This window comes from Crotalus tigris, unplaced genomic scaffold (assembly GCF_016545835.1).
Source record: "Crotalus tigris isolate CLP2741 ecotype Arizona unplaced genomic scaffold, ASM1654583v1 scf7180000018553.2237530, whole genome shotgun sequence".
Classification (NCBI taxonomy): Eukaryota; Metazoa; Chordata; class Lepidosauria; order Squamata; family Viperidae; genus Crotalus; species Crotalus tigris.
In genome coordinates, this window is record NW_024097074.1 from 135,641 (window position 1) to 148,576 (window position 12,936).

Genomic DNA, 12,936 nt, shown 5'->3' on the forward strand with positions numbered 1-12,936 from the left:
ATCAAAATTTGAGCACTTGGCAACTGGCATGCATTTACAACTGCAGCATACCTGGGTCATATGATCATCATTTGCAACCTTCCCAGATAGCTTCTGAAAAGCAAAATCAATGAGGAAAGCTGCATTTGCTTAACAACCACATGATTCACTTAACAATTGCAGGGATTCGCTTAACAGCCATAGCCAAAAGGTTATAAAATAGGGCGCAAATCATGTAACAACCATCTTGCTTAACAACAGAAATTCTGGTCCCAATTGTGGTTGTAAGTTGAAGACAACCCTGTATGGGTATTTTTTATAATCTCCACACAGTGTCAAACAAATACCAGTATTGGCATGACAGTTTTAAATCTACATTTTTCTAAGAATAATAGCTCCTCAGTGAAACTAGTTAATTATTGAAACTTTTTGAAACAACTAGCTTCTACTTGTGGCCAGGAGGACAATCCTGCTATCAGCAGCAGTTTCTTTACAAGGTCAAATACCAAAGATTACTGGAGATGTCAGACATTATTTTAAAGTAACCTTTATCTGCAAAACTCTTATGAATTAAGATTAATAGTACAAAACTAAAGGGACATCTGTTTTTATTTTTCTGTCAAAGTACTGAAGTTTTCTTTATAAAAATGAGTCTTAACTTTTTCACCTTCATTTAATTACTATGGACAGAAATGCCGTACCTATTGGCATGGAAGTTAAATATTATTCAAACATTTACCTCAAAGCAGTTGAAAACCATTTCAGATATTGTTGAAAAACACCTTGAAAATATTTCATACACCATAGTCCTCATTCCAACTTTGTTTGAAATAAATATTACTAATTAGAAGTTATTGAAGTATGTTATTTATTTGACTTCAGCCTTGCCCATCTCCAGACTTACTCTTGGCAGCTTTTTTCTATTGCTGATTACAATTAAAAGAAATACTAAGACTCTCCATGTGGCCTTTTAGTATCCAAATGTTATTTTTATTCATGTTTATTCAGAAGCAAGCTTAATTTTATTGCAGCCCCAGATGTTAAGAATCAAGTCTGAATTCAGACTCAAATTGAGAATTAATCTCTCATGTGTCTGTCTGTATAATATGGAGAAAAAGCTAATAACTTTCAATGGTCAGAAATTACAATAATATTAAGACTACCCATATAAGGGTAGTCCTTGATTTATGACAACTGAGCCCAAAATTTCTATTGTTAAGCAAGAAAGGTTAAGTTACTTTTGGCCCATTTTACAATCTCTCATGACATAGTTGTTAAGTGAATCACTGCAGTTATTAGTAACACAAATAAGTGGCTTCCCCATTGACTATGCTGGTCAGAAGGTGACAAAAAGTAATCACATTAGCAACCGTCATAAATATGAGCAAGTTGCCAAACATCTAATTTTGATCACATAACCATGGGAATGCTGCAATAGTTGCAAGTGTGAAAAATGGTTATTTCAATGCCAATGTAACTTTGAATGGTCACTAAATGAATTGCTGTAAGTTGAGGACTATCTGTACAGTTATCTCCTTTGATAGTTAATAGCTTTTAAAGTATGTTTGTTTTATCAGTAAGACAATGTAAGACTAATTTACATTTATAACAATAGAACTTACAGAGTATGTTATTTGTCTAACTACAAAATAGTCAATAGCTAAAGTAACAGATCTGCAAACCAGCAAATAAGCTTTGGAAAAAGATAGCTTGAAATAAATAAAAATTGTATTTTATAATCTAATACAGGAGACATACATACAGTTACAATAATCATAATTAGATTCTTCATTAAAATAAATATATAATATCTACACGAACCTAGAAGCTTCACAAAAGATCATTACTATAATTGTGCAGCACAACCCTAAGCTTGTTTGCTTAAAATAAATATTTACTGAACTCAGTGAAACTTATTCCTTGAGTATGTTTAGGATAACTCATAAATTAAGGTTTCTACAATCAGTCTGAATTTAAAACCCTAGTTTATAAATAAGTTTTTAAAGTAATGAACTATAAATTATCAATGGCCCTTACTTTAGACTTATATCTAGATGTATATGTGCCTATTCTATCAGGAAGTCTTTCCCATTGAAGCTGTGAAAAATACCTTTCCTTATCCACATTATTTTTCTTTGTAGTATATATCTTTGTAGTACATATTTTACAAAATAGAAATTCACCATTTTTCTCATGTTTCAGGCTCAGAACAGCAATTTATAGCAATGCCAATGAGGCCTTTTCTAGTTTTCCTAACCATATAAGAATTTTGTTGTAAACAGCTCTCTAGGTAGTCCCAAGAACACTGAAACACCATCATCATGACATCGTCATTTTCCATATGTAAAACTGATACAAAACTGAATAGCTGGGGCTGGAATTAAAACTACAAATGTATGAAAATATGAAAAATGAGAGCATACACAAACAGAACAATTTACAAAGGAAAACAAAATGAGCAGTAGCATTTGCAAAAAGAATCCTACAATATACTTGAAATATGATTATCAGCTCTGAACTTTCAGCAAAATATTACATATATTTTTTAACCATCAACAAAATGTATAGTCATTTCTTTCTGAAAAATCATGTCAAATAATTCAAAATTCATATTAAGGCTTGACAAAACACAAACACAAAAGTTTACACAGTGAAGAGTATATCCACCGATACATAATTCACGTTACTTAAAGACATGCCATTAAAATCCATCCATCTATGAATAAGCTTACCTGAGAATGGGAAGTAAGTGCATATTTGTTTAAAAAAAAATACTAAACGAAAAAAATCTTTAATTTTCAAGAAATAAGTCTTGAATTGCTTATAATTACGAGTTAATATACCTGGTTTTTCAGTTTATGCTCATTTGGAAGTATACAAGTATAATAAAACAGAAATCCATTCATAAATATGCTGTTTACATTCACAGAAAGCAGTCCACTGACAGTCCTAAATACAAGTCAAAGATAGCCTGAGCCCCAAAACCATATTTTGATTCTGCATTAAAAGGAAAGTCAACCCCAAGTCAACTGTCTAAAAACATACTATTTGGCAATAATATTTATTCAACACTCTCACTTATTTTTCCCCCCAGAACCGTTCCATTGCTTCACTTAACAATTTCAGCAATCTTGGCACTCTATCCCTATGGCCATGGTCACTTTGCAGTATAATTTCTTGTTTAAAAATGCAAAGGGACCTCAGGGAAATTCAGTAGTAAAAGTTAATTATGATAGCAAGCCACCAGCTAGGCTGAACTTTCTAACACATTATTGTTGTCCACTTGAATTCTTCTAGGCTGGCCTTGTCTCTTTACCCCAGTCCAGGAAAACAGAAATAAGTACTTGGCGTATTCCTCTCCAAAGTCCAGTACTGAAGAACTATCAATTCAAATACACAAAAGATAACAGTATAATCATGTGGATAGGCAGGTAAGGAAGGTGTAATAGGAAATTTCTTCTAAAACCAAACCAATAGCTATAGAAGAAGTTTATTGGAAAATGACAGTCTTCCATTTATCATCAATATTTGATGAAACTAAGGAAAAGTTGTCAGAGCACAGTAAGATAGGAGAAAAGGCATACCATTGCTTTACCCAATAAAGAATAACACTCTATGATTCTCTGAATTTAGCCAACAAATCAGAATGCTTAAAGACTAATGCCACTTTCCTAATGACTCTTGGAATTATAAAGGTGCAACCGGGCTTTCACCATTTCTATCTTTGCAAATGTGATTTGAGGAGAGAAAGACTTTGGGGGGGGGAGCTGGATTTCATCTATTTCTCAGTGTGGGATCAATATTTAGGTGCCAAACTGATACCAAACCAAAACTAGGGATATGTCACACTTTTCTATTAATTACTATGTCACCCTTCTATATTGTTCCTAACATGTCAAAGCTTGCTAAGTAGCAATAGTGTCCCATTTTCTTCATTTTGGCTTTGACACACAATCAAATGAATTGCAGAGTTAATCACTGAGCTCCGAGCACCATTTCCTGATAATGCCTCTGAAGCTATAGGAGCCTCTATAAATCAATGCTGAGTATGGTCAAGTGGCAGGGTCAGAGGGCTTCAAAGGTAACAAGAAACATGTCTGAAAGTATCTATGGACACATTCTTAAAACGAGTAAAGCTGTTTTTCTTTCCATTGACCCACCCAACTGTCATTTTATAAGGTGATATATTTCAATGTTTTCTGCATCAGCATCATAAATGATATCAAAATGTGCTATTATGTTATCGTGCTGTCACAATCCAGAGTCCCAGGGCCACATTAGCAGCCAAGAGTGCACTGCCAGCAAGTAAAATTAAGAAGCCAAGAAGCTCCCTGTTTTGCTTTTCAACAATAAATTTGCTAGCAGTAGCTTCCAAGAAAGAATTCAATATCCATTGGCCATCCAAAGCAAAACAGGGAATTGCATTAACAACAGCCAGTGCTCCAGAGAGTGAAATCAGATATCTGTTTAAGCTTGTTAAGGTGCACGATCATGGTCATTTTTTAAAAACACATATAAATTTGGGAACATAGCAATTTAACTGAACTAATATTATTTTTATTTATTCTTTATAATTCTTTATTGATAGCAAAAACCAAAATCATTAAGGTCCTAGTTGTAAAATGTATTTTTATACAAGATAAAGGAAGAGACTTTACATAAGGAAAAAACATGTTGAGGACGGACATAAAAGTTAGACAACATTATATTTTCCCCACAAGTGGTCATAAAAAACTAGTCTGCCATTACACCAGTTATTGGTAGTATACATCTTTAATAAATTAATAATTTTAAAAAATGCCTGCATGTTTTATTTAATGTTTAAAAAAGAGATATTCTAACTTGGAAATGGATAATCTAAAACACTATAGTCATGTTTATAATTCTCAGCAATAGCTACATGAATAATATACTGTATATTCTAATGTTGCAATAGCTACATGCTGTTGCAACATATTAGAATATACAGTATATTATTCAATTCTCATACAAATGATGAAAGTCACTAAATGAGGCAGTCATTAAGCAAGGACTACCTGTGCTTGTAGTGACCTTGTTCCTATAGGCTTAAAGATGTGAAAAGCTTCTAATATTATAGAAGCCAAACAGAATGGGGCAAGGTCTCCTTTATGAGTCCCCAAGTTGTCCTGGTACTCTGCGCAGGAGTGGTGCAGACCTAATTACCCAGGTTATAATCTACATGGTTTCTATCTCCCTTTCCAGATTTTCACTGAAAGAAATGTATCTTGTTTTAAATGGCTGAAGTGAAGATCATGTTTCCATAGCTATATTGACTATCCCACTACCAATGGAATCCCTGATTGGACTCAAGCAGTCCTGGACATGCTATAGGACAGGGCTTTTCAACCGGTAGTATGCATACCACCAGTGGTACTTTGGCACGTGGCAGGTGGTACGCAACTCTCCTAGACACATGTAGTGGGGGAGGGGAATGAGCTGAAGTGACCCAAGTCTGAGGGAGAAGCAGCTGGAGCTACAGGACTGTTGGGGCTTGGCAGAAGCCCCAGGACCACTGGCAGGGCTCCAGCTGATTGGTGCTTCTGGAAGCAGCATGTAGCTGGAGGTGAACTGAAGAAAAAAAGAGGGGAGGAGAAGAGAGGATATAAAAGGTGGTTTTGGCAGGAAAGGGGAAAAAAGTGACAACAGGGAAAGAGAAGGGGATAGAGAAGAAGCTGTGGAAGGAGTACTCAGCAGGCAGGGAGGAAAAAGAGACAGGGAAGAAGAAGCTGTTGCTGGAAGAAAAGGTCCCCTGGTTCGTTTTCTCCAGCCAGAAGAATGCAATCGACACTGATAAAATGAAAAGCTGGGACACCAGCATGTCGGAAAGGAGGTTGGTTTATTTCGGAAGCCAGTTGGTTCCTGGGCAACTGGCAGCTTGAATGGGTTACCATAAGGATTTTTATACAGTTTTTACAGCGTTTTGTAATTCAGAGGCTCGGTTTGTGTGCTTTGGTTATTGGAATGTTTTACTCGGTTTCACAAAGGCTAGCAATGAGTCCAAAGTGTTGGCTTCCGTAGGTTTAATCCCTTTAAACCAGGGGTAGGCAACCCAAAACACTTAAAGAGCCACTTGGACCCGTTTCCCACCAAAAACAAAACACTGGGAGCCGCAAAACCATTTTGATATCTAAAATGAAGATAACACTGCATATATCCTTTTTTACCTTTATTATAGGTGTGTGTGTGTTTGTGTGTGTGTATGTATGTGTGTGTGTGTATATATATATATGTATATGTATATATATGTATATATATATACATATACATACACCCAAACACACACACACACACACACACACACACACACACACACACACACAGAGGTAAAAAAAGGATATATGCAGTGTTATCTTCATTTTAGATGTCAAAAGGGTCTCTCTCTCTCTCTCTCTCCCTCTCCATCTGCCCTTGGTCTGCCACTCCTCTTCCCCCGCTTTCTTTCTTTCTCTCTCTCTCTTTCCTCTCTCTCTCTCTCTCTCTTTCTCTCTTTCCCCCCCCCCTCCTATCTGCTGCTCACCTGACAAGCTTCAAGCTGTTGTCCAACAAGATCAGGGGTAGGCAACCTCGTCTCTTTTATGACTCATGGACTTCAACTCCCAGAATTCCTGAGTCAGCCTAGCTGGGCTAGCTAGCTCTCTCCTGCCCTTCCTGCTTCCTGCAGAGACGCAGCAAAGGGAAGAGCTCCGCCCAGTAAGCTTTTCAGCTCCTCGGAGAACACTGTGAGTGCACTCTCTTTTTTACACACACACACACACACACACACACACAAACACACACAGAGAGAGAGAGAGAGAGAGAGAGAGAGAGAGAGAGAGAGAGAGAGAGAAGCAGGGAAGCGCAATTCCTCTCTCTGTCTCTGTCTCTCTCTGCAAAGGCAGAGGAGGCTGGGAGCCGCAGGGGAAGGCTCAAAGAGCCGTATGCGGCTCCGGAGCCGCAGGTTGCCGACCTGTGCTTTAAACAAGTGTAATTAGTTTTACCCCCTGAGTCTGGCTTTTAGCAAGTTTGCTTTGTAGGTAAACAGGCTTAATTTAAGGTTATCGTTTTTCGCAGTTGCTGCAGCCCTTTAGGCTTTGGTTGCTACATTGTTTAAACCAGTGGTTTTCAACCTTCCTAATGCCGTGACCCTTTAATACAGTTCCTCGTGTTGTGGTGACCCCCAACCATAAAATTATTTTCGTTGCTACTTTATAACTGTAATTTTGCTACTGTTATGAATTATAATGTAAATATATGATATGCAGGATATATTTTCATTGTTACAAATTATACTGGTATAATTTCAGTATTATAGTTATACTGACAGCCTGTGTTTACAGTAGCTGAAGCAGATTGGATTAAACCAGAATGGCTGCATTTGTGCAACTTATGAAGCTTGATTACATTAAATTTGATGTCAATGTTGCTTTTTTGTGTGCAGTCTTAGTGAATTATGGAAATATAACCCCTTTATTCTTCTAGTATTATGTGATTCAGAAAATGGGTCATTTCAGCTGGTCTTCTTTTCTCCCCCCAGCTCCCCACCCCAGCTCAGTCAGCAGCTCAGTTCTGGGGCTGTGCCTGCCAGAATCTTAGGAGAGATTTTTGGAAGGAGGTCTTGTCCACTGAGGCAGAGGCAGCAGAAGGGAAATCCATTCCTTCCTCCCACCCCACTGCTGGTTCCACTGAGCAATAATCAACTGCTTTTGGGGCAGCAGCCAGGGCAGGAAGAATGGGGGGCATTACTGCAGCAACTGCAAGAAAAGGCCCCTTGGAGCTTCTTGATTCCACACTAGGAACAGATTCATTTTGACCCCCCCACTTCCCGGCTTTCCAGAGAAACAGAAAAGGCAGGCAGGAGGGGAAAGGGAAACACATGCTGCAGACCAAAACATCCACCCAAAGCAGCTTTCATCTCCAAAGCCCCCCCCCCCTTGATCTCTTCCCTTTTCACTGCCTGGACCAGTTTTCCTTCTCCCACCTGTAATGAAATGGCGCTCCCTTCCCCTGCATCCCACAAGTAGGAAGCCATCAAGGGGGGGGGAGGAGGGATTGAGCAGCAGAAATCAAAAAGTACCATATATGCCGGCGTATTAGGCGACCCGGCGTATAAGACGACCCCCATCTTTATTGCCTTCCTAGAACGTCATCTTATACGCCGGAAACTACCAGTATTTCCGGCGTATAAGACGACTCGGCGTATAAGATGACCCCCGTCTTTGGCGCCGAGTTTAGCGCTTCCAGAAGTCGTCTTATACGCCAGCATATACGGTATGTGCTTTCTTACAGTGGGCTGCAGGGATCACAGAGGAGAGGACAGGAGGGGAATCAGCTGCCGTGGGAAGAGACGAAAAAGCTCTGAGCAAGCAAAGTTGTCTTTAGCCATCGAGGAAAAGCAGAGGGCATCAACCGCACCACAGGGCAAGAGGTAAAGGATGGAAGAGAGGAGGGGGCTCAGAGTTGGGGGGGATGCGCGCAGAGGGTGGTAGGAAAATAGGAGGAAGCCGGCCTTCGATAACTGGCCGCTTGCCGGAAATCACGATCCCCCTGAGGGAGCGATGCTTCCCTGAGCCAGAATGAAACCGAACGTCCTTCAGAGAACTTTGGGCCTGCCTGAATGAAGATCAACGGCTTTCCCTTCCACTTGGCTCTGCTGGGCCTGCATGGAATCCGGGGCTCTCTGACAGGGCAGGACTTGGCAGGGGTAGGTGGGGGAACAGCAGCCAGGAGAATTGGTGGCAGGAGGGGAAGGGCTGTTCTGCGGGGCTGCCTCTCACCTTTTCAGGCAAAGACTACTGGAGCTGCTGCTGCTTTGGCTGCCCAACAGGTGGACAGTCTTGGAAGGGTAGAAAACTCCTCACCCTGCAGGCAGTCCTCTGCTCCCCCCCCCCCGTTCTTGTCGCTCCCATCTAGCGCAGGTGATTCCCACTGAGCCTGCCAGAACTAGCGATTGGGGCAGCGGAGGAAGTTTCCGACTCTGGTTAGCACCAATCGGTGCCTTCCTGCACCCGGGAAGCATTCGGACTAAGCCGACCTTCCGCGATTTGTGGGGCAAAGCCGAGCAATATCGCGCCGACTCCTCTGCAGAATACGAGGAGAGACCAGCTCGGCTGTGAAAAGGCTTCCCTGGAAAAAGCGCTCCTGTTTGATTCAGCCGAAGGACATCTGGGACCACACGGAGAGCCTTTAAAGCCATTCCCCGATCGCAAGGTGGATGCAAAAGAACACCGCCGCGTATCTTAGACTAAGTTCCTAAGACCATTGGAAATATGTGTTTTCCAATGGTCTTAGGCAACCCCTGGGAAGCTTAAAGGAAAAAAAAGTAGTCAGTGTTTCTTTATTCTGGGAGGCTTCTGTGAGCCTTTCTTTGCTTTGTGCTTGATTCCTGTGTCTTTAGGGGTACAATCAAGGGACTGGGGGGTACATTCTTATTACACTGTGGAAAGAGAGCTCAGAAGCAGGGAAGAAGAAGAGGAGAGGGAGAGAGGAATAAAGGCCGACCAACCAGCTGGTAGTGGTGCATATTAATAAATATGAATAAATTCATCATACATTTGTCATTGCAAAGGGAAAGTGGTTCAGCAAAGGAACTGCCACCGAAGAAATTAAAACTGGTACTTTTTTCCTTTTTTCTACAGTTTGTAACATTTTATTAGATTATAGAATAAAATACAAAAACACAAAAGCAAATAGTAGGACACAGTGGGGAGGAGAAAGGGGGGAAAGTGAGGGGGAGAAGGGAAAAAGAACAGACTTCCTCTGTTGCAGTAGAAGGAAGCATTAACACTAAACCTCAACATCTTACTTTTCCATAATATTATAAACTAGTCACTTCTATAACAACAAATGAATCTAATAAGTAAAATCCAAAATCCCCCCCTTTTTTTTTAATCATCAAGTTTTTGACACCTTGCTAAGCACTGATGGTACTCAAATATTATTATGTCCTAAAAGTGGTACAATCTGTGAAAAGGTTGAAAAGCCCAGCTATAGGAAACCCCAAAGTGTGTGGTATGTGATCTTAACACTCAACTTGACAAGTGCAGCTTGTTTCCATATCTTTATCCAGAATGTTTTGAAATCTAGTCATTAAGCCACATGCTTAATCTATTTCTTGTCATAAAAGGAAGTCAGCATTCTAGACAGCAAATTGTTTTTTCAAACAGAAAATAATTAGGCTGTTTTGCCTACTTCCCTTGGACAAGAGTTGTTATGGAGTTATCTGCGTTATAAATTTAATAAATAAACAAATTCATTTATTCAGGCTTTTTAAAGATTTAATGCTAACATTTTATATATATAAAAATATGTGCAGAAAATATTAGGTAATATTTTTACGTTCACTGTTTCCTGCAGCTGGATTGTTTAAATCAAAATCTTACATCATAGCCAATAGCTTCCACCCCCCTTAAACAGGCAAAATATGCAAAATAAGTTAGAAGAGGCTGTTCAAAAGGTAAAAATCAAATGGCTGTGGCCCTTGGATATTTTATATGCATGACAGATACTCCCAGTGTCTTCTCTCAAAAAGTTCACACAAATATGAAAGGATACTTGCAAAATGTTTCCATTATTAAAGGAAGGTCCAAAGTTAGAAAGCTGTATCGAGGTACAAAGCTGCTGAGGCTCACTTAAACAAAGAAAGAATTTTCTAAGTTTGTTACAAAATCAAGGAGCATTTCAACACAAATCATGTCTAAGTCTCTGTTCACAACGGATACAACTTTTTGTTTCATTCCCCATGATATATGGTAACATCACTTCAATAACTATGCCACATTCATAGTTAGTCTATATTTTGTGAAAACAGCAAGTCTAACACATAATACACTTATTGTTGTTTTAGAATCAAGTGTCTACAGTATAGAGGAATAATATGCAGCTGATCTTTGCATCTGAACATTACATGTGTATTTTAGTAGAAGAAAACTAAAGACAAGAACAGGAAATATGTTCCATATCAACTGCCTATAGCATTCATGTCCCTAAGTATGTGTTACTTACATAAAGTGCAGGTAGTCCTCGACTTACAACAGTTCATTTAATGACTGTTCAAAGTTACAAAGACACTGAAAAAAGTGACTTATGACCATTTTCACACTTATGACCATTGCAAGATCCCCATGGTCGTATGATTTACTTTTGAATGCTTGACAACATCATATTTATGATGATTGCAATGTCCTGGAGTCATATGATCACCTTTTGTGACCTTCTGATGAGCAAAGTCAATGGGAAAACCAGATTCACTTAACAACGGTGTTACTAATTTAACAACTGCAATCCTTCACTTAACAAGTGTGGCAAGAAGGGTCGTAAAATGGGGCAAAACTCTTTAACAACATAAATTTTGGGCTCAATTGTGGTCAGGTAGAGGACTATCTGTAGTGAACAAGTACAGGTAGTCCTTGAGTTATGACTGTATTGGAATCTTCCCATCATGGTTATAAGTCATAATGGTCATAAAATGGGGCATAGCTTGAATAGACTCATTTATGATATTTTTTGCGGCACTCATTAAGTGAACTTCATGGTTACTAAGCAAAACAATGGTTCACTTAATGGGCATTTTTGCCGAAAAACAGAAGTAAATGCCTAGTTTGGCAAAAATGTTGTAAAACACAGTCAGGTCACTGCAGGACACTTGAAACTGCCATAAATGCAGGCTAGTTACTAAGCACTCGAAATGCAGTCAGGTGAACATGAGCACAGGGACCTGGCCATTGGAAACAGGTTGTAAATACTCCATGGAGATGCATCATAACTTCAAACAGTTGCTAAGTTATAAGTCAAGAATTATCTATAAAAGGAATCCATTATATTTATGGCTAAATATTAAAAATATTATCTGTGTTGAGATTTGTTTTTGATGTCAGTGGTTTAAAGCTGAAAATATAAACTTTTATGAAATTCAAAAAAGTCTATATACATTCAGATTAAGAAACCTCCTTAATTTCCTGACCAAATTAGGACTCAGTATCTTAAGACAAACTTTTATCAAATACTGAAATAACAGTAAATGACAAAAGAAGCTATGCAAAAGCATTTATTAGAACGTCTTGTAGCAATATTTTCATATTCCTAAGCCAGTTTCCCAAACTTTTCCTGCTTCAGTTAAGAACCAATGATCAACATACATACACATGTATAAAATATTATTTTTCAGTTTATGAAATGCATGCCTACAGAATAAGCTTCATATTGAGGTAAGCTTTTTTTGTAACTGAAGTACATATATTTATTTTGCATACATGACCAAATACATATGCATATAATCTAAATGAAAATATATAAATTTGATTACTGTGGAAATAGGGCAGCAATAAAACTGCATAATGCCTGATAAACAGAAAGAAAGAAAGAAAGAAAGAAAGAAAGAAAGAAAGAAAGAAAGAAAGAAAGAAAGAAAGAAAAGAAAGAAAGAATCAGCCAACTGTAATCTGTATGTTGTGTATTTTACATGCTCAGATTCTGTTAGCATCCTCACCAAATCATACATACCTGTATATTGGAGATGCAGTGGATGACCAACAAACAGCATATCAATTTGAGGAGGATGCTTCACCCTTATGAGCTTGGTTTGATTTTCCAAGGAAGGGGTCACACACGTACTTGGGATAAAATACTTTAGGCAATCTTTGTTTGTTTGACAGAGCTCACTGGCCTCAATAGTTTTCCGTGCTGGCAAGCAAGCATACTGGGTCTGAAATTTAAATAAGTATTAAATGTATGCCATTGAGAAACATATACTATATGTAGGTCTTGACAAGCTAGATGGAAAACAAGAGAACTACATTGTAGTTATTTTACATATTCATTACCACTTCTTCAGAATGAGACTTCTACGAGCTCTACAAAACTAAAAGTTCCACAATTTCCAGGCAGTATCTCAAAAGTACTATGGCTGTAAATGCAACAATATGTTAGAAACATAATGTTATATTCCAAGTGGCAGAATGG

General features: G+C 38.5%; 1 protein-coding gene across 1 annotated transcript in view; it reads right to left on the reverse strand.

The window, feature by feature from the left end:
• The window catches only part of MBTPS2 (membrane bound transcription factor peptidase, site 2), a 40,701-nt gene continuing 27,765 nt past the window's right edge, over positions 1 to 12,936 (reverse strand). The window contains exons 9-11 of the mRNA XM_039354436.1: positions 12,478 to 12,679; positions 10,531 to 10,606; positions 1 to 4,442 (exon numbers count right to left, since the gene is read on the reverse strand). Of these exons, the coding sequence (XP_039210370.1) occupies positions 4,220 to 4,442; positions 10,531 to 10,606; positions 12,478 to 12,679 (501 nt within the window). The 3' untranslated portion in view covers positions 1 to 4,219. The remainder of the gene's footprint in view (positions 4,443 to 10,530; positions 10,607 to 12,477; positions 12,680 to 12,936) is intronic.